We start from the raw sequence: 26,304 nt of genomic DNA on the forward strand, positions 1-26,304 counted from the left end.
CCCCTTTACCATTATGAAATGTCCATCTTTGTCTCTTGTTGTCTTTTTCACCCTGAAGTCTGTTTCATCGGAAATCATTATGGCTACACCTGATTTTCTCTGGGTACCATTTGCTTGGAGTGTCAATTTCCACCCTTTCACTTTGAGTCTATGCTTGTCCTTGTAGCTGAGATGTGTCTCTTGTAGGCAGCATATGGTTGGGTTTAGTTTTTTGATCCAATCTGCTACTCTGTGTCTCTTTATTGGTGAGTTCAGTCCATTTACATTTAGGGTGATTATTGATATGTGAGGATTTCCTGTCATTCTGTCTTTAGTTTTCTGGTAAGGCTGTGTCTCCATTGTTTCTTTGCCTTTTTGTTGTTGTCTGTTATTTCTGTGTGGTGGTATTCCATGATGTTTCCCTCTGTTTCTTCTTTTATTACAGTATATATTTCAGATTTGGATGTTTTTTGAGTGGTTACCCTTGAGTTTATGTAAAAGAAAGTTTGATATTTAGAGTATTCCAGTTTCTTCAGTACGCTTACTTTCTCTATTCCCATATTCCAGTTCAGGCCTTTACGCTCCCCCTTTTTATGTTTCGGTTGCCACAAGTTGACCCTGTTGATGGTGGTCTAATAGCCTCCTTTAGTATTTCTTGTAGTGCAGGTCGTGTATTAGAAAATTTCCTCAGCTTCTGGATGTCTGGAAAGGTCTTTATTCCTCCTTCATATCTAAAAGAGATCTTTGCTGGATATATTATTCTTGGCTCGTGATTTCTCTCTTTCAATAGTTTGAATATTTGGTTCCACTCCCTCCTAGCTTGTAGAGTTTCTGCTGAAAAATCTGATGATAATCTAATGGGCTTTCCTTTGTAAGTTACCGTCTTCTTTTCCCTGGCTGCCTTGATGATTCTTTCTTTGTCATTGATTTTAGACAGCTTCAATACAATGTGCCTTGGTGAAGGCCTGTTGGGATTGAGGTAATTAGGTGTTCTATTTGCTTCTTGGATTCGAGGATCCAGTTCTGTCCACAAGTTTGGGAAGTTCTCATCGACGATTTGTTTGAATATATTCTCTGTTCCCTTCCCTCTTTCTTCTCCTTCTGGTATGCCCATTATTCTTATATTGCTCTTTCTGATGGAGTCAGAAAGTTCTTGTAGAGTTCTTTCATTTCTTTTAAGTCTCAAGTCTCTTTCTTCTTCCCTCTGTGTAAATTCCAGGTTCCTATCTTCGATGTCACTGATTCTTTCCTCCATCTGGTCAACTCTACTACCTAAGCTGGATATTTTATTGTTAATTTCTTCTATTGAGTTCTTAATCTCCAGAAATTCTATTTGGTTCTTTTTCAAGATTTCAATCTCTTTTGTAAAATGCTAATGGTGTTCTTTGATTGTGTTTCTGAGTTCATTAAACTGCCTTTCTGTGTTTTCTTGCATATCGTTCAGTTTTTTCAGAATTGCGATCTTGAATTCTCTGTCATTTAAATCACAAAGGTCCATATATCTAAGTTCCTTTTCTGGAGACTTTTCACTTTCTTTCTGAGCTATCTTGTTGCCGTGGTTATTCATGGCAATCACTGATTTACTATTTCTCTTCCTAGACATCTACAGGAGTGTCTTCTGCAACAGGTTGATAGGTATGCGAAGAGCTTTTGGAGTTCCAAAGCTCTTTCTGCACCAGATTCAGAGCCCGTTTGTTTCAGCAGTTCTGTTTACTCCTGCAGGGATCCGCCCAGATAGGTGGGGCCAGGGGCGGGGTGAGTTGTGAGAGGTGGCCCAGAGCAATGGCGGCGTCCACCACCACAGCCAGTCCTGCTTCCACAGCTCCCTCCCCTTTGCCGGAACTAGTTGAGCTGCGAATCTGTGTCTGAGGTCCACAGTTGTCAGAGCAGCAAATATTCTGTCCTTTGATCCGACACTGCTACTTTATCGCTTCTAGCACCGGGCAGGTGGGGGCGGGCGAGCTCTGGGAGGGTAGGGAGGGGCGGCTAGTCTCCGTGCCTGAGGCTTCCGCTCTCCGCTCGGCAGTGAGGGCTTAAACCACCGATTTCAGCCCTCTTCCCTCAGTCTTTGCTCCGAGGTCTGCCGTGAGCGAGCGTTGTGTTCAGCGGTTTTGTATGCTGCCCCCTCAGCCCTGTGGGCCGTAAGCGGAGCCCTAGCAGTCCGAGTCCTTCCCTCTCCCGCAGCTGCGGAAGATCCGGGAGGAGCAGGCTCCGAGCACTGAGGTAGGTCTGTGTCCTGCGCCCGCGCGGCTCCGTCTCCGCACTTCTCCTCTCCCTCCTCCCCGCTCGCGCGATTCACCCACCTGGAGGTGAATTCAGTAGTGGGCCTCTTCGTCTTGCCTGTCTGCTGTGCAAGGAGTCCTTTGTGGAGTTATTGTTGTCCGATTCGTTGTAAATTCCAGGGGAGCGTTACAGAGGCTCACCTCACGCCGCCGTTTTTTTTTTATCTCCGAGTAAAATATTTTGAAGCTTCTGGAATTTTATTAATTAAATGGATGAAAGCACAAAAAGTTCATTAAGTATTCCATCCATATTGGTATATTAAGAAAAAAAAATCTCATTTTAAGAACAATGGGAATATATCTTGTAGAGGGAGAGATTTTAAGTTGTTTAAAATTCATGTTTTGGTTATATAGTCAATGTGGTGTCCCAGTAGGATGGCAAAAGGTCAGTTTATTTTGAAACTGTTAAAATAATGTAATATTTAAAAAGGAAACCTTTGGAATATTTAAACTAGGTGCTATTATAATTTTTAATACTTTCTCCCAGTATTTAGTGATTAAAGTGTAATTTTGAGGTGTTTTTAACTTATGTAGTAATAATTACAACATTAGACTGATAATCAACATTTATTACGTGAAATACCATTTTAACTTCAAATAACCAGTCTCATTGGTTAAGCTAAAGTTTTTTCCTTTTATATAGTAAAGAGCACAAGTCTTCATTGTTCACAGTTTAAATATTATGTGTATATACTTGCTTTTCTCCATCCCAGATCAAGACATAAAATGTTTATAAAACTCCATAAGGCTCCCTTTTTTGTGCACTGCCTCTATACCCACCTCCCTAAAGGGTACCATGCTTCTGAAGTGTATAAGCATAGATTTATTTTGTCTGTTTGTGAACTTCATGTAAATGGGATAATTTAGCATGTTTCTTTTTGGATCAGGCCTTTTGCCCCTCGACATGATGCCTATGAGATTCATGTTGTGTGTCAGCAGTGTGTTCTTTTTAATGCTAGATTGTATTCCATTTATTAGTTTTATTGTTGATGAACATTGTGATTATTTTCATTTTTTTGGCTACTTTATTAATGACATAGCAATGAACATTCTTGTGCATACCTTTTAGTGGATATAGCCATTTGGTGGAGGTTTGGTAGTATCCCGTTGTGATTTTGTTTTGTATTTCTCTGATGACTAATGATATTGTATTAGCCAACTATTACTGCTTAACAGACAACCTGAAAATCACCAGTGGTGTACAACAATAGTGTTTATTTGTTGGTCATGATTTTGTAGGTCAGCGGGACAGCTGTGCTCTGTGTATCTCATCTTCCTACTGGGACAAGTAGGCTAGATGAGGCATGTTCTCCAGTGCGGGACGACACCTGTGTGAGAAGCCATACCTGGCTGGCTGGGCATATTTCAAGACCTGTTTACATCATGTCTGCTGACCTCCCCTCTCTAAACTGAGTCCTGCGGCTTAGCCCAGGCAGATTCAAGGGATGGGGAGGTATACTTCCCTGATGGACATGAGGGCAGGCAGGTAGTGAGTATTTTTGAATAATAGAATCTACCACACATACTGAATTCTTTTTCATATTCTTATTAGCCATTTAGATATCCTTGTTTCTTGAGAGCCGCTCGTCTATGTATATTGCTAGGCATGTTTACTGTATCAGCAACAGTAATTACCTGCCTAGAAAGGACTTGGATTGTTTACTCATTTTTAAAGCCAGACATTATCAAGTTATTGTTGAAAATAGCTCTTATAAGAAGTCAAATAATGAAAATAGATCAGAAAGTCAGTAGGAAAAGGGAAAAAAGCTGTGGATACCTCTGATGGAAAGGACTAGTCTTCCTCTCTTAGTGCGGAAGTCAGACAATATACAAAAAAACCCAAGAAAATGATATAATCCTAGATAGTGCAGCAAGTTCTTTGATTAAAAATATATCAGAATAAGGAGACTAGAGTGGTGAAAGAAAGTTATTTTGGATAGGGTAGTAAAGAAAAGCCTCTCTGAGGAGTTGGCATTTGAGCAGAGACCTCAGTGATCTGAAAGCAAGTCCGGCAGAGTGAGCAGGAAGGAAGGAAGTGTAAAGGTCCTAAAGCAGGACTGAGCTTCAGCACAGATAAAAGACCAGGGAGGGAGGCTGGAGTGGAGCGGAGTGAGGGAAAGATGAAGTTAGGCCACGGGAAGAGGTTTCAATTTTATGTCATTGGGTTATGGAGAGCCATTGAAGGTTATGAATAGGAGAGTGACGTGATCTGATTTACCTTTAAAAAGGGTGATTCTGCTTGTTGTGTATACAACAGGCTGTAAGGGAGCAATGACAGAAGCGAGGGTATCGCACTCTTTTCATTAGTTCAGGTGAGAGAACGATAGTGGTACGTTCAGGGCTTGAACGAAGTGGTACGTGTAGAGACGGGAATGGTAAAAAATGGTTAGATTCAGGATTTATTTTAAAGGCAGACCAATAGTACTTATTGATGGATTGAATATAAGAGGAAGTTCAAAAATAAATATAAGAGGGATTTCCTTATAGAACTCTCCACGCGAGGGGTTGGGAAGATTTTATAATGCATTCATCAGGGTAGGTTAACTGCGTTCACTAAACATGCCCAAATATTAGTGGCTCTGCATAGAAAAATTTTGTTTCTTAAATACATTACAGTCCAATGTAGGTGAATGGACGTGGGATGATGGTGGGTGCTCTTCTCCATGTGGTCCGTTGGGGCCTAGAGTCCTTCTATCTGGTGGCTCTGTATCCCATAGGACCCTGGAGCTTTTCCCCAGATCCCTACGTGGTCCCAGCAGACAAGGGAAGACAGACCCATTTTTAGGGGCTTTTATTGGCTCAGCTTGAGGGAGGTGTTCATCACCCCTGCCTACATACCATTGGCTTAGGACTTGATCACATGGTCACATGTAACTAACTGCAAGGAAGGTTGGGAAATACCCGCTAGCCGTGTGCCCAGGAAGAGGAGAAAATGTAAGAAGTGTATTTGGAGACTTTTGAAAAAATTAATGATTACAAAACATATATTTTGCAAAGTTTAAAAATAAACATATAAATATTTCCATATTTAAATAAGTTGCATATATGTTTATATATGTGATTACATGTTATTATGGTAATAAGTGTATTTGTAGAACATTTGAATTGTAAGTACTAAAAAAATGAAGAAACATGAATATTAGCTCTTGAACACCACTTTTCCAGAGTTATTTTTCTAAAATAAGTTCAAAATGTTTAATAGCTCTCTCTCCCCATGGAATTTGCAGCTGTATATAAATTACTGTTTATTTCCACAAATGACCCTGCCTTTACAGTAGAATGTTGTCCTTTTAATACTCATATGTACTGGGGAGGCCTTTGCTTGAATGATTTTTTTCCTGCAGTGAAGCTAGATTTTTATTCTTTAGACATACATTTGCCTGATTCTATTCTTCTACTCTTGTTATTGAATAATAATGTACGATTCTGCTTGCTAACATTCATTAATGGATCCCTATGATAAAGCAAGTATAAAGAGAAAGGATACTACTTTTGTCGTCTTGGAAAATAACTTGGAAAGTTAAAGAACAACATATTATTTCAAAATTAAATTTTATTAGCACACAGATGCAAAACACTGCCTTAAGAATCTTTAGTTGTTTCATCTTTTTGACTGAACTTCTAATTTAAAGGAAACACTGTATTTTCTGACTTCGTTTTCTTTCTTCACCACAGTTTTTCTCTATAATTAGTCTCTTCTAACTCAGTCCAGTGAATAACATCATAAGCTGGCTTATTCTAAACCACACCCTACTGACCACAGCAACTGTCTACCACATTGTTTCCTTCTGTTAGCGTATACTTTTGAAATAACTAGTTGGGGATAGAGAATAAAAAAAAAATTTTCTTTATAAAAGATACAGCGATATCTGGTTGTTATACAAGTGCTGGTTCTTTATGTGCGTAGTTTTATTCTCAGGCATTTATCCCCACATTTTTATGGAATAAACTCCCTTTTCCCTGCTGATTTGAAATGCCATCTTTACCATAAATTTCATAGTGTTTTTTTGCTCTTTAAGCCTTAATTTTCTGATTTGGAAGGTTTGTTCCCTGTCTCAGAGAATTGTTATTCAAGTGAAGTGTCGTGCGTATCAAACTTATTTTTGGTGAAAACCTATAAAAGGAAATTTTGAAGATTTCCCAAAAGCGTAATATTTTTGTCCATTTTTATACACGTATAGTTTTATATACAACTTTATATTTTATGTTTTTTCAGTTGACCTACTGTACATCCCTTGCTATATTTCTGCCTGGCTTGCATTACAAGTATCCTTCACTATCTAACTGTTTAATTCTTCAGTTTGGACAGTGAATTTGGATGTGGGGGTGGGTGTACTACCTTATTTGAATCTATTTGTTTTCCCAAGTTTGGGAAGCAAATAGCATGATAGTGAAGGAAGTATCCAAAGGTTTATTCAAATCTATTTGGTTCCTGAATTGAGAGTGTGAGATTTTTAGATATCAGGAATTTGGATAACAAAGGCCATCTATATTCTCAAAGGGTATTGCACTGAAATGCTACCTATTGTGGTGGATTCTTTTGATTGCAGAGAACAGAAACTCAACTGAAAGCGGCTTAGGGCATAAAAGGGAATTGATTGGCACCCTTAACAAGGAAGTTCAGTGGTTGAGTTTATTTGAGGCACTGCTGGGTTCAGTGGCCCAAGCAGCGTTGATAAGGTTTTACTGTGTGTATTAGTTGGTTCTCTTTTACTGCAGAGAGCCTTTTTTAATGCATTCAGGGAAGATGGCTGCCCACAGCTCTAGGTTTACAGTCGTCCCCTCTTATCCATGGGGGATATGTTCCACAACCCCCGTGGATGCCTGAAATCATGGATAGTACCGAAACCTGTATATGCTGTTGTTTCCCATACATACATACCTATGATAAAGTTTAATTTATAAATTAGGCACAATAAGAGATTAACAATCATAACTAATAGAAAAATACAAAAAAATACTACAATGAAAGTTATTTGAATATGGTCTCTCTCTCAGACCCTTATGATGTGAGAGGGTACAATATCTTTGTGATGAGATGAAGTGAGGTGAGTGACGTCGGCATAGTGACATAGTGTTAGGCTGCTGTTGACCTCACATTAGAAGGTGGATCATTTGTCTATCGCTGTCTGACTTACTGCATTTGGCACAATACCCTCTAGGTCCATCCATGTTGTCGCAGATGGCGATAGCGTGGTATGGTGTCAGATGGTTGCTGGACTTACCATGGTGATCACTTCTTTAGCATAGGGAATATAATCAATAATGTGGTAATAACTCTGTATAGTGCCAGGTGTGTATTGTTGAATAACTATGATGTACACCTGAAACTAATAGAATATTGTATGTTAGCTAGATTTTAATAAAAATCTTAAAAAGAAGGATCATTTTCTTTGGGTGATCCAGGGTAATTGAGCCATGACATGCTACTAAGTGACTGATGGTTGAGTAGCTTACCTAGTGTGGATACACTGGACAAAGGGATGATTCACGACCAGATGGAGGAGAATGGTGTAAAATTTCATCACATTACTCAGAATGGCGCAGGATTTAAAATTTACGAATTGTTTGTTTCTAGAATTTTCCATTGAATAGTCTTGGACAGCAGTTTACTACGCTAACTACAACCAAGGAAAGTGAAACTACAGTGGGGCTGCGGGGACTAATGTACCTCTTTCAAGATTAGCAGTCTTAGTAGGAAAAAAAAAATTCTTTCTTAATAGTTGCTGCAAAGTTCCAGTGGCTGTTCCAGTGAGCAGTCACTGTTGCTAGGGGGAATGGAATAAACTGATTTACTGGGCCTGGGTCGCACCTCATACTACCCTCCTGCCCTGCTTGGGGAGTGAGTTTGGTCCATTTAAACGGTGTCAGATGACAGGGGAGGAGAAGTAGTTCTTTAAATGAAAACCCAGTACTTTCACCTGAAGAAGGTAGTAGATTACCTAGCGGGCAGACTAAATTGATAGTTGTCCACGTACCTATGCTATAGTGTGTTATATGCTAACTTGTGTGTCTTCCATCATCTTTTCTTTAGTTGACTACTACAAAATGTTTTTTCTTTTAGCCCCCAATTTGGCTTTTACTTGGCATTGACTTACTATGAGTAAAAGGGGGCGCCTGTATCCTACGTGGTGATGAAGACCAGCTAACACGCACCCGTCACGTCTTACCTCAAAAGCTGCTTCCGAACCAGGTTTTTTCCTTTCAGAAAAAGAAATAGTGTCTTTTCTTTTGGAGGCACTTTGGCCCACTTTTGACCTAAATCTCATTTAGTCTTGCTTACCAAAGAACCTTGGCTTATCAGTTAGACCTTTTTTTCGTAAGTTTTCTGTTTCTGCTTTTCTGCTTAGTTCTATTTATAATCATAAAGATGTGCTCTCACGCCCCCAACTAATAAACATTTTACTCATAATTCTTTTGTATAGCTGATTTGATCAATACCCACTGGTCTACTTACTTACCAATCTATCACTTCCTCCTTTTCGTTTCCTGCTTTTCGGGGTCACCAGTGATATCCAGAGACCTTTGTCTCACGCCTAAACCTAGAATTATAGTATGGAAGAGCTAAAAGGGACCTAAGAGGTATTTAACTCAACTTTCTTTTTCTATTTTGCTTGATGTTATTTTGGATTTTACCAGCGTTCTTTTGGCTAGAATTTGCATGGTGTATCTTCTCTCTCTTTTCTTCAGATTCTGTATCCTCATATTATATATGTATGTGTGTTGAAAACAGCATATAGTTGGATTTGAAAAATATCCTCTGACATTCTTTGTCTTTTAATTGGAGCTTTACGTTTAATAAGTCACTGATATATAATATATATTTAAATTAAAGTTTATTGGGGTGACAATGATTAGTAAAGTTACATAGGTTGCAGGTGTACAATTCTCTAATACATCATCTATATATCACATTGTGTGTTCACCACCCAGAGTCAATTCTCTTTCCATCACTGATATATTTAGTTTGCTTTCCGTTTCTTTCATTTGTTCTAACCCCCTGCTCCTTTCTTGCTTTTCCTGGAATTATTTTTTATCATTCCGTTTTTTTACTCTAACAGTTGGGAAGTTAAACTTTTTTTCTCTCTGTATTTTAGTAGTTAATGCTAGAATTGGGGTTGGCAAACTTTCTTTCAAAGCTTCATAGTGAATGTTTTTGACTTTGTGGGCCATATGGTCTCTGTCTGTTCTGCCATTGTAGTGCAAAAGCTCCCATAGATAATAGGTAACGGTATACTTTATAGATAAAGGACTAGGGAAAATCATCCAGGTAGGAGGGCACTGGTTTGAGTCCAGAAACTGGGAGACTATTTTTATTGTTACAGTCAGGTAGTGGAAAAGTTGTTATGAGTGAGTCAGAAAGAGTGAGCCTATTAGAAGATTACAAAAAAAAAATAATTGTCACGTAGGGGGTTTCAAGAATGAGAAGATGGTTACCTCATTTAAATGTTATTGTGTGGTGTATTAGGATGAGGGTTGAGAAGAGGCTTTTGGATTTGGCAGTTTGATAGCAATTGGTGACATTTTCAAAGAACATTGGTAGTAGCTTGCTATGTGGGAAGAGTAGTAACGGAGTGGAGACTGGAAATATAAACCATTGATTCCCAAATACTATGCTGTGGACCAAAAGCAACAGAATTGCCTAGATTTCCCAACCTCAGAAATATCATTAGGCCTAGAAATGTGTATTTTTAAAACATTCCCCAGATGATTCTGATAAACACTCATGTTTGCTGTAAAGATGTATTTGTGAGTGATATTTGGAAGCAGCCCCTTTTTTCCAAACACCAAGTAATGATTGATAAAGTAACAAAAAGAGGAAGTCAAATCGACACAAATGGGGCTCAAAAAAGGTAAACACTTTTATGTCTCAGAAAGGGAATAGAACACAGAGCAGTGATTGAGGCTATGGCTGGGAACTTGCAGGTTAAGCAGCTGAGGTTTGGCTTCTTGGAGGTAAATGGGAAGTATTATTGTGACTGGCCTCATTGTTGGAAACCATGAGACCATAGTTTTCCCTCTTTTGGAAAGCTGTTTCTGAGTTTAGTTCTGGGCGGCCATATTGTACCCTGTAGAGATCAGACAGTGGTTACCCAGGACGTCTCCTGGGGTAATGTGGGTACATCTTGCCTGACGGTACGGAGTAGTTTTGCTGCTGACTCGTATCAGAGACCACAGTTTATTCAAGGCCATAAACCTAGGGATTCAGGAGAACACAAACATCACTTTATAGGTAGGAAACTACCCTCTTGAAGCATCTCCTCATTGTTTCTTCAAGACAGATCTCGATTTGAATAGCCCAACTATAAGAAAAATGTTTATAACTGGGGAAATTGAACACTGTCTACTAATATTAAAAATTGTTGATTTTAAAAGGTACGATTAATGGTATTATAGACAAAGTCTTCCATTAAAAAGTGCACCTGTAGGGCCGGCCCGGTGGCTCAAGTTGTTGGAGCTCCATGCTCCCAACGCTGAGGTCGCAGGTTCGATCCCCACATGGGCCAGTGAGCTGCGCCCTCTACAGCCAAGATTGTGAACAACAGCTCTCCCTGGAGCTGGGCTGCCGTGAGCGGCCAGAGGTTGGCGTGAGCTGCTGTGGGCTGACGCGGGCTGCTGTGGGCTGCTGTGTGCTGCCCTGGACTACCGTGTGCTGCCAAGAGCGGCCGGTGGCCAGCGTGAGTGGTCGGCAGCCAGTGTGAGTGGCTGGCAGCCGCTGAGAGCTACTGTGAGCGGCCAACCGACCAACTACCTCAGCCACGCGTGTGGCGGGGGAGGGGGTGGTGAAGGAGGTGGGGTGGGGTGATGTAATGCTCACAATACCAGCTTGGGCCAGGGAGCTGTGTCCTACACAACTAGACTGAGAACAACGGCTTGAACCGGAGTGGGGTGGGGGAGGCGGAAGAAAGGGGAGGAAAAAAAGTGCACCTGTAAAGGTAAATTCTCAAACAAATTAAGCCATCCAATGCTAAGAAATATACAAAACAAAATCAACAATCAGAAGAACACTTTGCTCTAGATGACTGTGGGGACAGAGTCCCAAAGAGCATTTTCCAGGCTCTCGGTCTCGTGTGGGGAGGTGCTGGCTCGGGTAGTGAATGACCCTCGACTGTGATTGGTTGGCCATCAGCTGTGACCGGCTGGCCAATTGGCTACTGATGTAACTGCGGGGCTGTGTTGGTTGGTTGGTTGATGGCAGACAGAGAAGTGAATGGCAGGCTGCGGATCGTGTGGCTACTACTGTGTGTGTCGCGTCAGTCTGCCAGAGAGAATATAGTGTGGTATGACTCCCCTATCTATGGCTCCGTGGGTGTTCCCCTTTTTGGCCTCACCATATCCTGCGTTCATATATGGGGAGCCGGACCAGAGGGGACCCCGCAGGCCCTGCACGACAATGACATTAAAATATTAGTTTGAAAAATATCAAATTATATATTTAGGATTTTCAAGGAGATAAGTAAGCAAGTAGTATCCCTTAAAATAAAACAATTATGAAATTCAATAGGGAGAGAAAAGATCAGGTGGATATCAGAATGACAGAAACCTTAGAAGTGAATAATAGTGTAATTAAAAAAGATAACAACATGGTGTACATGAATGGGCAATCAGTAGGATGTCAGTTTTTTCCAATATTAATCTATAAAATCAATGCAATATCAAACTGCCAAAAAGTTACTTCATGGTAGACATGTTGCTCTTAAAATTCTTGTGGTAAATAGCCAAATAACATTAAAGAACAAATAGAGGTGATGTGTCCTCCAGTTATCAAAACTTCTTATAGAGCTATAGTAATTAAGATAGGTTCAGGGTAGACAAATAGACTAGTGGAACAGAATGCAGAGCCCAGAACAGATTGATTTTTTTTTTGTTTTTTTTTTGTTTTTTTTGGAATTTGGTACATTACAAAGATGGCTTTATAAATCAGTGGGGAAAGATTAGACCCTTCATTGTGGTGCTGGTTCAGTTGCTCATCTGTATTGGATTGAAAATAATTAAGAGCTCCATCTCACAGCACACGTGAAAGTCAATTCTATATGGATTACAGACCAGAATGAGAAAAGCAAAACTTAGGCCTTGTAGAAGAAAATACAGGATAATTAACTATATTCTCAGGATAAGAGACGATTTTTTTAAATTTTTTTATTTATTTTTTATTAGTTTCAGGTGTACAAGACAAGGTAATACTTAGACGTTTATCATTTATATCCCTCACACTGTGAACCCCCCTTCCCCCATCCATTATCCCTCCAACCTCACACCGAGCCATCACATTATATATATAAAATTATAGTTGGCATTCATTAATGTTTAGCTTTTGGTGTACAATGCCATGGTCAGGCATCCACATTATCTCTGAGGTGGTCTCCCAAATAGGACGCATGAAGAGACGATTTTTTAAAACTATACCAGGAGATAATACTATGTAGGCTTTAGAACCAGACTGTGGTTCTAATCTCAGATTTATCACATTCTAGTTATGACGTTGGGTTAGTTACATAATCTTTCTGTGTTTTCTCATTTGTAAAATGAGGATGATGATGATAAAAACAGCCCTCGGGGGAATTATGGGGATTAAATTAAGTAATCCATGTGAAATGCTTAGAAAAATGACTAGTACAAGTGAGCACCCAATAAGACTTATTGTTGGTAATGTTGTTTTTTTAGAAAAAGAATCAAGTCATACCTGTAAAGAATTGGTAGATTTGATGATTAAAAATTTCTCTACAACTAAAGGCAACTTAAAAAAAAAATAGATAAGGCACTGAATGGTAGGAGGTATTGTCACACAAACAACTGAAAAGTGATTAATATTCAGGATATAGGAAAAATTCATTCAAACCAATAAGGAAAATCAACTTACAAAGGGGAATATGAATAAGCAACATAGCTTAAATGGCAAGTGCTAGGACAATGTTACCCATCCTCACTAGTAATGAGGGAAATGCAAATGAAAGTAATGAGATACCTTTTCACCCTTATTATATTGGCGTAAACTCAAGTCTGACAATACTTTTACTGGTAAAGACACAGAGAAACGTGAGCTCTTCCTACACTGGCCGTGAACTAGCTGTTACTGCTACTTTGAAGAACATTTTGTTAGTATCTAGTAAAGGTGAAGATGCTTAAAACCCAGCAGTTGTACTTTTAGGTATGAAGCCCAGAGAAATTCTAGCAAAGGTGCATGAAGAGACATGTATGAGAATTACAGCATTGTTTTAATGGTGTGATATTGGAAACATTATAAGTGTTCACTAGAAGAACAGTAGATAGGTAAATTGTGGCATAATCATACAATGGGATTTAAAAAAAATAAACTTTTTTTAAGAGCAGTTTTAAGTTCACAACAAAATTGAGCAGAAGGTACAAGATTTGCCATACACACGTTGCCTGTTCCCCCACCCCCCACACCAGGCTCCCCCGTTATCAACCTTCCCCACCAGAGTGGTACTTTAAGTTAATGCACCTACATACAGTGACATTTTATTTGTCAATTAATGAACTTTACATGCATCAGCATTTATAAATAGAAAATACAATAGTAAGTTAAAGTGAGATGTAGACTATTTAGGGACGACACTATTTTTTTTTTAAAGCTTAAAAAAATGGAATAGTACTATCTAATATCTGGAGATCCACACATGTTATTAAAATATTAAAACATGTTTGGGAATAATACCAACCTCAGGATAGTGCTTACCTCTGCAAAGGAAGGGGCTTTAACTATATCTTTAATGTTATGTTTACAAAATGATCTGGAGCAATTATAGCAGTTTTCAAATTTGTTCAATTTGGGTGGTAGATATATGGCTGTTTTTTTATGTTTTATACTATTCTGTACATTTGAAAAATCATCTAGGAAAAAGGTAAAAAGCAAAGTTTATTCATTAGAGGACTTTGATAAATATGTAGTAGTATGAGAGCAGTAACTGAAGGTACTTTTTTAAAAAAATAATCTTTATGTTAAAGGGTGAAGTCAGTAAAAAGGAAAGATTGATAACACGTAAGAGTGTTTTTTTAATTACATTTATTGGGTAACAGTGGTTAGTAAAATTACAGGTTTAAAGTGTACAATTCTATATAATGCATCATCTGTATATTGTATTGTGTGTTCACCACCCAGTCACTTCTGAGAGTGGTTTTTTGATGGGGCACGTTACTGGAGATAAGAAATGGATTGTATGAGCTTTGGAAAGGATGAGGCACTTGTTTTCTCTGTAGACAGGAATGGAAAAACAAAGATGAGATGAAAATAGGAATGCATTTTGAGTTGGAGGAGTCATTTAAAGGAAATCGCTATTTTCTCAGGTATAAAAGTTGAAATCGTTTTTCTAGAGGTGTGATATAGCTGTGGTTTGAGAAGATTGAAAGGATATGCAGGATACTTGTGTGAGGAATGATAGAAAGTTAGCTGAAAAGGGAAGGTTGAATAAAATTTGCATGGTGCCTAGTTATATAATTTTGTCAGCTTTGTTCAGCAAGCCGGGGGTAGGATCTTTTTGGTGCCCCCTTCACCTTTCCACCTTAGAGCAGGTGAAGAGTCAGAGTCTAGAAGTCCTTGAAAATATGTCTATTCTATAGCAGGTTTCTCTCATCTCTGATTAATTACATTAAAATAATTTCTCTCTTTGCTCTTCTTACTGTTTTTAATTTCACAAAATTTTTGCTTCATTGATGGCATTTTTTCTTGATTTTGCTTTATCCATAAGAGCTTTGCAGTACAGAGTGATTAGATTTGTCTGATTGTTCTGTCTTATCTTAATCCGTCTTCAGAGAGGCTCTTCAGACACAAAGAACTTGATTCTAATCTCAGGTGCTTGAGAAACATTTGAGACAGTAGAAGACAAAATAATTTTTATTTGTACTCCTTTGGATCTTGAATTATTAATATAATATTAGATTGGTGCAAAAGTAATTGCAGTTTTTGCAATTTTAACCTTTTAACCACAATTACTTTTGCACCAAACTAATAAAACATTGAAAAAATTTCTGGCAAGATGTTTTAGAAAGTGTCCATATTTGGACAATAAAACGTAAAATTTTGTGGTCTCAGACTGTTTTTTAAGACTGTTTCTCCTGAGCACCCTTCTACTTGCTAGATAGGATGCTGCCCAATTTATGAATCGCTTAATAAAGCCAATTAGACCTTTAAAAAAAAAAGACTCCTACACTAAGAAAAGAGTTAGAATTTGTGTTCTAAAAGATATGGACAACATCACTGTTAAGCCTTTTTTTCTTGAGCATCAGAAAGCAATGCTTGTGTACTATGACTTCTGAATGTTTCACATCTTTTCTGTTACAGTTCTCTTGCCACAAAAATGGTTTGCACAATCTTGAACACGTACTATCCATGCTGATGGGACAGGATCCAATATGAATGTAAATGATGGAGGAAGACGACGCTTTGAGGATAATGAACACACATTACATATATATCCCGGGAAAATTTCAGAAGGGACAATCTACTGTCCAGTTCCTGCCAGAAAAAATACCACAGCTGCTGAGGTGATTGACTCTCTTATAAACAGACTTCATCTTGACAAAACAAAATGTTACGTTCTAGCAGAGGTAAAGGAATTTGGTGGAGAAGAATGGATACTCAATCCAACAGACTGTCCAGTTCAGCGAATGATGATGTGGCCCCGAATGGCTCTGGAAAATCGCCTGAGTGGCGAGGACTACCGCTTTCTTCTGAGAGAAAAAAACCTTGATGGGTCAATCCATTATGGCAGTCTTCAGTCATGGCTGCAGGTAACAGAAGAACGGCGCAGGATGATGGAACGAGGTTTTCTTCCACAGCCTCAGCAGAAAGACTTTGATGATTTATGTAGCTTACCTGATTTGAATGAGAAAACTCTCTTAGAAAACCTACGAAGTCGCTTCAAGCATGAAAAAATTTATACCTATGTTGGCAGTATTCTAATAGTTATTAACCCATTCAAGTTTCTTCCTATTTATAACCCCATATATGTCAAAATGTATGATAACCACCAATTGGGAAAACTTGAGCCCCACATTTATGCTGTGGCTGATGTGGCTTATCACGCCATGCTTCAGCGCAAAAAGAATCAGTGCATCGTGATTTCGGGAGAGAGTGGTTCTGGGAAGACCCAAAGCACAAACTTTCTTATTCACCACCTTACTGCTCTCAGTCAGAAGGGATTTGCCAGTGGCGTGGAACAAATTATTCTTGGAGCTGGACCAGTACTTGAGGTGTGTACAATACTTTTCTTACTCTTAAATGTGTCTTTAGAAAATTTAAAAGAAAAGACTGGTAGATGTGAGACAGTGAAATGAAACTAAATAGAAGTATAGATATCAGTTTTAGTTACCAAGGAAAACTGGAAGATGGGGAAATAACAAAGGCAATGTGGGATTGAAGAGTGTGACAATGGCAGTATTTGTTTCTAAGAGTGTCTTTGGGTCAAAGTGATGCAAGAGAAAGAGCTGATTGGAGTCATATAAATCCCCCTGTAAGGGGAGATGGCAAGAGCATGACTCCTGCCTGTAAAAGGGTGTGGAAGTAGGTGTTTGGGGAAAATAGTATTGTCAGTGTATGTGTATCTTTGCAACCTTCACATCTTCCTAGCATTAAAATTCTAAGGGTTCACTTTTGAAAATGTAGAGAATGTGGGAAAAACTTTTTTAGTTCTCTAATGTTTTAGAAGTAATACCATCAAGGGTAAAAAGGAAGGAAAAGATACTAGTTTTGTTTTAGAGCTGAAAGGAAAAGGTAATATTACTTCTTAGTTGGGGGTTTTTTAAGAGAGATTTTGTGAGGTATAACTGAGATTAAAGTGATCTACACGTGTTTAAAGTGCGCAATTTGATACTAAGTATGTATATATCCATTAAACCACCACCACAGTCAAGATACTGAACATATCCCCAAGATATTCCTCATATCTCTTTGTAATCCCTCTCTCGCACCCCTTCCAACCTACTCATCTACAAGAAACCACTTATGTGCTTTCCGTCACTATAGGTTAGTTTGTATTTTCTACAGTTTCGTATAAATGGAATTATATAGTATGTACTCTTTTATGTTAGACTTCTCTCACTCGGTATAATTATTTTGAGATTCATCCATGTTGTTTACGCGTACCTGTCAATAATTCATCCCTTTGATAAGGCAGTATTCCGTTGTGTGGGTATACCACACTTGGTTCATCCATCCACCTGTTGGATATTTAGGCTGTTTCCTGTTTTTGGCTATTATACATAAAACTGTATATAAGTTCTTTGTGTGAACATACACTTTCCTTGTTCTTGGGTAAAATACCTAGGAGTGGGATTACTGGGTCATATGATAGGTATATGTTCAGCTTTTAAAGAAACTGCTAAACTTTCCCAAAGTGATTGTACATACTATGTTATATTCCCACCAAACAGTGTGTGATGGTTCCAGTTACTCCATACCCTTGATAGAACTATTCTTTATATGCTCCGTTTTTCTTTATCCATTTATCTGTGGATGGACACTTAGACTGTTTCCATTTCTTGGCTACTGAGAACATGGGAGTGCAGACGTCTCTTCAAAGATAGTGATTTCACTTCCTTCAGGTATATACCCAGAAGTACAATTGCTGGATCACATAGTATTTCGATTTTTAAATTTTTTGAGGACCCTCCATACTGTTTTCCATAGTGGTTGCCTCAATTTACATTCTCACCAACAGTGCATGAGGGTTTCCTTTTCTCCACATCCTCACTAACAGTGGTTATCTCTTGTCTTTTGGATGATAGCCATTCTGACAGATGTGAGGTGATAATCTCATTATGGTTTTGATTTGCATTTTCCTGATGTTGAGTGATGTTACACATCTTTCCATGTTCCTGTTAGCCGTCTGTAGGTCTTCTGTGAAAAAAATGTCTATTCAGTTCCTCTGCCCATTATTTTTTATTGGGTTGTTTTTTTTTTCTGCAATTGAGTTGTATGTGTTTTTAATGTTATGTATTTTGGATATTAACTTCTTACCAGATATATGATTTGCAGATATTTTCCTCCCATTTGGTAGGTTGTGTTTTCATTTTGTTGATTTCCTTTGCTGTGCAGAAGCTTTTTGATTTGGTGTAGTCTCACTTTTTATTTTCGCTTTTGGTGTCAAATCCAAGACATCATTGTCAAGACCGATGTTTTATCCCCATGTTTTCTTCTACGGGTTTATGTTTTCAGGTCTTACATTCAAACCTTTAATCAATTTTGAGTTGATTTTTGTGTATGGTGTTAGCGGTTTAGTTTCAGTCTTTTTGCACGTGGGTGTTCAGTTTTGCTAGCACCATTTCTTGAAGATACTTTCCTTTCCCCATTGTATATTCTTGGCTCTTTTGTCATACATTAGTTGACCATAATGCATGAGTTTATTTCTGGGCTCTCTATTCTATTCCACTGATCTGTAGTTCGGCTTTTATGCCAATACCATACTGTTTTGACTACCATAGCTTTATAATGTAATTTGAAGTCAGGAAGTGTGATGCCTTCAGCTGTGTTCTTTCTCAAGATTGCTTTAGCTGTCCAGGGTCTTTTTTGACTCTATGCAAATTTTAGGACTTTTTTTTTTCTATTTCTGTGAAAAATAACATTGGAATTTTGATAGGACTTGCAATGAATCTGTAGATTTCTTTGGGTAGTATGGATATTTAACAGTTTTCTTCCAATCCATGTGCCTAGAATATCTTTTTATTTATTTGTGTTTTCTTCAGTTTCTTTTATTAATGTCTTATAGTTTTCATTATACAGATCTTTTACCTCCTTTGGTGAAATTTCTCCCAGATTTAAGTCTCTCTTTTGAAGAGCAGAATTTTAAATTTGGTAAAGTCTAATTTAGCCTTTTTTTTTTTTTTTTTAATGGACTGTGCTTTTGGTGTTGTATTTAAGAAAGCTTTGCCCAACAACATGGTTGCAAAGGTTTTCTTGTATGTTTTTTTTTCCATTAGTTTTTTAGTTTCAGGTTTTGCATTTAGGTCTGTGGTGCATTTTGAGTTCATTTTTGTATATGGTGCAAAGTACAGATCCAGTGTTTACCTATGAATATCCATTTGTTTCAAGACTTTTTTCTTCACCTTACTGCCTTTTTGTCTTTGTCAAAAAATCATTTGTCCATGTATATGTGGGTTTATTTCTGGATTCTTTCTTCTTTTCCACTGATTTGTTTGTCTGTCTTTATGCCAGTGCCACACTATTTTCATTATATAGCTTTACAATAATTCTTGAAATTAAGTAGTGTTCTCCAGTTTTGTTCTTTTTGCAGAGTTGTTTGTATATTTTAGGTTCTTTGCATTTCCACATGAAATTTAGAACTAAATTGTCCATTTCCCCGTAAAAGCCTTTTAGGACTTTGGTTAGGATACTGTTGAATCTGTAGTTCAATTTGCAGAGTATTGACATGGTAACAATATTAAGTCATTTGACCCATGAACAAGTGTATGTTCTCTCAGCAATCTTTTGTCGTTCTCATTGTACAGGTCTTTTACATCTTTGGTATGCTGTATTTCAATTTTTTATAAATAGTATTTCAAAGTTTTCAATTGTTACTTTCTAGTATGTAGAAATACAGTTGATATTCTTATATTGATCTTGTATTCTGCAACTTGTCTAGATACAGATATTCTGATATATTTTTGTGATTTCTGTTGGATTTTGCATGCAGGAAATCATGTTTGTGAATATAAGGACAGTTTTATTTCTTCCTTTTCAATCTGTCTTATTTTCCTTGTAGATTTCACTGGCTATTCCAGTATTAATGTTGAAGAGAAGTGGTGAAAGCATTGTCTTAGAGGGAGAGCATTCAGTCTTTACGTGCTAAGTGTGGTGACAGCTGTTGGTTTGGTGTAGATAGTAGATTGAGGCTACCTTTTTTTCTTTTTTTGTATAGAGTTTTATCAGCAATGGATGTTGGGTTTTTTGTCAAATGATTTTTTTGTGTCTGTTGAGATGGTCATAGGGTGTTTTGAAAAATAACTGGTTAAAATATGAATTACATTGATGGATTTTTGAATGTTAAACCAGCTCAGCATTCCTGGGATAAACTCCACTTGGTCATGAGGTATTATCTTTAATATATTGCTGATTTTTGTTTGCTAAAATTTGGTATAGAATTTTTGCATCTGTGGTCATGAGAAATATTTTCTTTAATGTCTTTTTGTTTGTTTTTTTTATATAAAGATAATGCAGGCCCTATGAGAATGAGTTTGTGAAATCTTCTTTTATATTTTTAAGAAGAATTTGTGTAAAACTGGTATTTTTTTTTTCCACTATCAGTATTAGAAATGATTAATGAAGAAATCTAAACCTGTTTTTTCTTTGCAGGATGTTTTTAAACAAAGTTTCAATTTTAAAGTATATACAGAGCTATTTGTGCTGTTCTTCTTGAGTGAGCTTTGTGGTACTTTGTGTTTTTCAAGGAAATTGTCTGCTAAATTTAATTTGTCAAATTTATTGGTATCTTGTTTTATGTAATATTCCTTTGTTATACAAAGCACCAGCTTTTGGTTTCATGGATTTTTTGTTGTTGTTTTGCTGTTTTATATTTCATTAATTTCAGCTTTTATCTTTATTATTTTTTTGCCTTACATTTAATGTAATTCAATTATGTTACATTTACTCTTTCAGTTTCTTAGTGTGCTAGTGTGTTTCTTAGTGTGCTAGAGGTCATTGATTTGAGACCTTTGTTGTTTCCTAATAAAGTCACTTGGTGGTATAATGTCTGCCCTAAGCCCTGCTTTAGTGGCATCCCACAAATTCTGATATAATGTGTTTTCATTTTTATTTAGTTAAAAATATTTGCTAATTTTCCTTTTGATTTCTTTGAATCATAGATTAGATTTGTGCTATGTAGTTTACAAATATTTAGATCCAATCTTTTATTTGTAATTTAATTGTGGTTAGATAATATCACATTGTGAGACTGGAATCCTTTCAGGTTTGTTGAATATAGTCTTTCTTGTTAAATAGTCTATGTGCATTTAAGACAAATGTGCATTTAAGACGAATGTTAGTGGGATAATTGATTTAATGTGTCATCTTGTTGATTTGGTTGATAGTGTTGTTGAAGTCTAACACATCCTTGCTGATTTTCTTTCCATTTTTTCTATCAATTACTGAGAGAGGTCTTGATACCTCCAGCTATACCTGGAGATTTGTCTGTTACTCCCGTAAGTTCTGTCAGATTTTGCATCTTGTATGTGAAACTGTCTTGTTGGTGTATAAATATTTATAATTATAGGTGCTTGTTTTTGATTAATTGGCCCTTTTTTCATTACGAAATCACTCTTTTTCTTGGTAATATTCTTTATTCTGAAATCTACATTGTCTGATATTAATGTAGCTAGATACTCTAGCTTTCTTTTAACTAGTATTAGCGAGATATCTTTTTTTTTTTTTTTAAAGATTTTATTGGGGAAGGGGAACAGGATTTTATTGGGGAACAGTGTGTACTTCCAGGACTTTTTTTTTTTTTTTCCCAAGTCAAGTTGTTGTCCTTTCAATCTTAGTTGTGGAGGATGCCATTCAGCTTCAAGTTATTGTCCTTTCAGTCTTAGTTGTGGAGGGCGCAGCTCAGCTCCAGGTCCAGTTGCCATTTCTAGTTGCAGGGGGCACAGCCCACCATCCCTTGGGGGAGTCGAACCGGCAACCTTGTGGTTGAGAGGACGCACTCCAACCAACTGAGCCTTCGGGGAGCTCAGCGGCAGCTCAGCTCAAGATGCTGTGTTCAATCTTAGTTGCAGGGGCGTTGCCCACCATCCCTTGAGGGAGTCGAGGAGTCGAACTGGCAACCTTGTGGTTGAGATCCCACTGGCCCATGTGGGAATCGAACCTGCAGCCTTCGGAGTTAGGAGCATGGAGCTCTAACCGCGTGAGCCACCGGGCTGGCCTAGATATCTTTTTTTTAATCCTTTTACTTTAAGCTTATTTATTTCATTATATTTAAGAACTACATGTAGAAAGCTTATGGTTGGGTCTAGCTTTTTTTTATGTACTGTGACCATGTCTGGCTTTTAATTGGGCTCTTTATGCCATTTACATTTAATAAGATTGCTGATATAGTTAAGTTTGAGTCTTATCTTTTTGTATTTTTTTCCTATTAATCCCGTATGTTTTTTGTCCCTTTATCTTTCTGTCTCCTTCTTCCTTTTTTTAATTTTTACTTCTTTAAGGTGAAATTCATGTAACATTAACTATGTAGTTCAGTGGCATTTAGTATATTCACAGTGTTATGCAACCACTACCTCTGTCTAGTTTCAAAACATTTTGATGATTTCCTTCCAAAGGAAGACTCCATAACCATTAATCAGTAAGTTCCCATTCTGCCCTCCCCGCAACCGTTGGAAACCACCAGTCTGCTTTCTGACTCTATGTAATTACCTATTCCAGATATTTCATATAAATGGAATCATAACGATATATATTGTTTCTGTCTGACTTTTTTCATTTAGTATAGTGTTTTAAAGGTCCGTTTATGTTGTAGCATGTTAGTAATTAATCTTTTTATGGCTGAATCATATTTCATTGTATAGACATTACATTTTGTTATCTATTCGTATGTTGATGGTCGTTTGGGTTGTTTTTGTTTTTTTGACTATATGAATATTGTTGTTAGGACCATTCATATACAACATTTTGTGGGGACATATTTTCAGTTCTCTTTGGTATATACCTAGGATTGGAATTACTGTGTTATGTCATAGATGTGTTTAACTGACAGAGGAACTGTCAAACTGTTTTGCAAAGTGGCTGCACCATTTTACATTCCTACCAGTAATGTATGAGGGTTCCGTATCCTCACCGACACTTGTTATTGATTATAATCTTAATGTGTGTGAAATGGTATCTCATTGTGGTTTTGATTTACATTTCTATAATGATTAAAGATGTTCAGAATGTTTTCCATGTGCTTTCATGGACATTTGTATATTGTCTGGAGAAATGTATATTCAAATTCTTTGCTCATTTTAAATTGCCTTTTTTGGCATTTGCCTTTTTTACTATTGAGTTATAAAAATTCTTTATATATTCTAGATGTGGATCAGATACATGATTTGAAAATATTTTCTCCCATTTGATGGATTGTGTTTTCATTTTCTTGATTTTGTCCTTTGAAGCACAAAAAGTTTTAATTTTGATGAAGTATAGTTTAATTTTCTTTAGTTGCTTGTACTTGTGGTGTCATTTTAAGAAATTGCCAAATTCAAGGTTGTGAAGATTTTCGCTTATGGTTTTATACTTTTATCTGATATTTAGGTCTTTGATTCATTTTGAATTTACTTTTTATATGATATGAGGTTCCTACCAGCTTCATTCTTTTGCATGTGGATATCCCTGTGTTGAAAAGATTATTTGTCCTCATTGAATTGTCTTTGTATCCTTGTTGAAAATCAGTTGACCATTAATGCAAGGGTTTTATCTTAGTTCTAACCCATTGATCTCTGTTTATCTGTATGTTAGTACTACATGGTCTTAATTACAACAGCTTTGTAGTAATTTTCGAAATTAGAAGTGTGAATCCTCCAAATTTCTTTGCCCTCAAGATTGTTTGAGTATTTTGAGTCCCTTGACTTTCCATGTTAATTTTAGAATTGGCTTGTCAGTTTCTTCAACGGTACCTCAGATAGTGATTCGGATTGTATTAAATCTGTAGATCTCAACAATAGTAAGGCTTTTAAAAAGTCTTAACCCATGAGCACTGGATATCTTTCCATTTGTGTTAGTATTCTTTAATTTCCTTCAACAAGTTAAAAAATTTTTATCCTCTTTTGTTAAACTAATCCTAGGTAAAAATTTAACACCTCTTTTGTTAAATTAATCCTGAGTATTTTAGTTTTTTTTTGATGTTATTGTATATGGAATTGTTTTCTTAATTTCATTTTCTGGTTCTTCATTGCTAGTACATAGAATACAATTGATTTTTTTTTTTGTATATTGCTTTTGTATCCTGCAGCTTTATTGAATTTGTTTATTAGAGCTAATAGTTTTTGTTGATAACTTCATATTTTGTATGTATAAGGTTATATCATCTATGAATTTAGATAGTTTTACTTTTGCTATCTAGATTATTTTTTATCCTTTTTGTTTCCTGATTGCCTAATTATCAGTGCTTTGAATATGTAATTCCACTGTCTTCTATCCTTAATGGTTTCTGCTGAGAAATTAGGTGTAATCTTATTGAGGATCCTTTGCATGGCATGTGTTGCTTTTCTCTGGCTGCTTGTAAGGTTTGTTCGTTGTTTTTCAACAGTTTTTGATCATGATTTGTCTAAGTGCAGATCTTTTTTAGTTCATTGTACTTGGCATTTATTGAGCATCTTGGATGTGTAGATTGTTTTTCATGAAATTTGGGAAGTTTTTGGCCATTCTTATGTTGAAATATTTATTCTTTCATTTTTGCTCTATCCTCTATTTTATTATATGCATATATTGGTATGTTTAATGCTGGTTCCACAGGTCTCTGGAGCTCTGTTCAGTTTTCTTTATCCCCCCCCCCCCGTTTCTTAGATTCGATCATCTCAATTGATCATTCTTCAAATTTGCTGATTCTTCCACTTGCTCATATATTTACTTGAGTCCCTCTAATGAATTTTTCATTTTAGTGAATGTACTTTTCAACACCAGAAATTTTATAATTTTTGTAATTTCTACCTCTTTACTGATATTCTCCATTGTTCAGGCATCTTTGTCATACTGTCCTTTAGTTGTTTGAAAATGTTTAAAATAGCTGTTAGAAAACTTTGCCAAGAAAGTCCAATATTTGGGTTTTGTCAGAGACAATTTCTATTTATTGCTCTTTTTTTATTTTCCTGTTTCCCTACTTTCTTTTCATGTTTCATAATATTTTAATGAAAACTGGACATTCTTATTAACAGTGTGTGTCATTTCTGGAACTAAGATTGTTTTCCTCTTCCCAGGGTTTGTAGTGGTTGTTTTGTTACTGCTGTTTCAACCACTTTGGAATCTGTAGTCTGTATATTTTTGAGTGAGGCGATCAAATTCTCTACTCAGCTTAGTGGTTAGATTATTGGACAGGGATTTCTTTAAATGTTCTGAAACAATAAGATTTGAAGTCTTTTCTACAGGTTCTTTGTGCTTGTTGGGATAACCCTCAACACTCCACCAGGTAGTTACCAGCTTCCCCTTACCTTTACTTCCTGTTTACATAGAGCCTGAATGTCAGCCAGAGGTCTCAACTCTTTGTGAGCATGCACACCTGTCAGGGCATGTGCACAGTCCTACACGTGCACAATGCCTTCTACATTTCCAGGAATATGTAGTGTCATGCCAGGTATCGTGGGTTTTATCTCCCGCTCCCCACATAAGAACAAAGGACATGGTGAGGCCAAATAGGAACGCCCACGGAGCCATAGATGGGGGGGTCATAACACTATATTCTTGCTGGCGGCTGGGTTGGAGACACAGGAAGCAGGAGCCACATGATCTGCAACCTTCTGTCCACTTCTCTGCAATCCACAACTCACACTCTGCCGTGCTAACTGCAATCTGCCTTTGCCAGCTCAGCCACATCTTCTTGCTAGCCCCATTTACTGCTAGCGTAGCCACAGCAGTTATATTAGTGGCCGGTGGCTCACTGGTTACAGCTGATGACCAACCAGCCACAGCTGATGGTCATCTGATCACAGTTGATGGCCATTTACTACCTGAGCCAGCATCTTTCCATGTGATGCTGAGAGCCTGGAAGCTGCACTGGCTTTGTCCCCACATGTAGTATTTCAGATCTTTTCAAAACCCCTTTTGCACATATTCACCAGCTTTTCCTTTTAAATTGTTACTTTGTTTTTTTGCCCCATTCTCTAGGCCACCAGGCAGTTGCAGTGTTTAAACAATTACCTCTGATTGTTTCAAACAAATACACATGAGGGAAAAGGCTGTTCTCAATGGGTGATCTCCAAGTCAGGTCAAATAAAGATAGCTCTTTGAGTGAGGTTTTCCAGAGAAATGCCATATAGATCAAATTATGAAAATTATCCCTGGGACAGGGCTTTGGCTCTAACTCTGGTCTAAGCCTTCCAATGACTTGTAGGCTGCTTTTTTTTT

At 37.3% G+C, this 26,304-nt stretch overlaps 1 protein-coding gene across 3 annotated transcripts in view; it reads left to right on the plus strand.

The window, feature by feature from the left end:
* Positions 1–26,304, plus strand: part of MYO9A (myosin IXA) — a 262,019-nt gene that overhangs the window by 30,183 nt on the left and 205,532 nt on the right. For all 3 annotated transcript variants that reach the window (XM_081050331.1, XM_081050332.1, XM_081050333.1), the window contains exon 2: positions 15,562–16,472. In XM_081050331.1, coding sequence (XP_080906457.1) covers positions 15,633–16,472 — 840 coding nt within the window. In that variant the 5' untranslated portion in view covers positions 15,562–15,632. The remainder of the gene's footprint in view (positions 1–15,561; positions 16,473–26,304) is intronic.

The sequence above is a fragment of the Rhinolophus hipposideros genome (assembly GCF_964194185.1).
Source record: "Rhinolophus hipposideros genome assembly, chromosome: 5".
NCBI lineage: Eukaryota > Metazoa > Chordata > Mammalia > Chiroptera > Rhinolophidae > Rhinolophus > Rhinolophus hipposideros.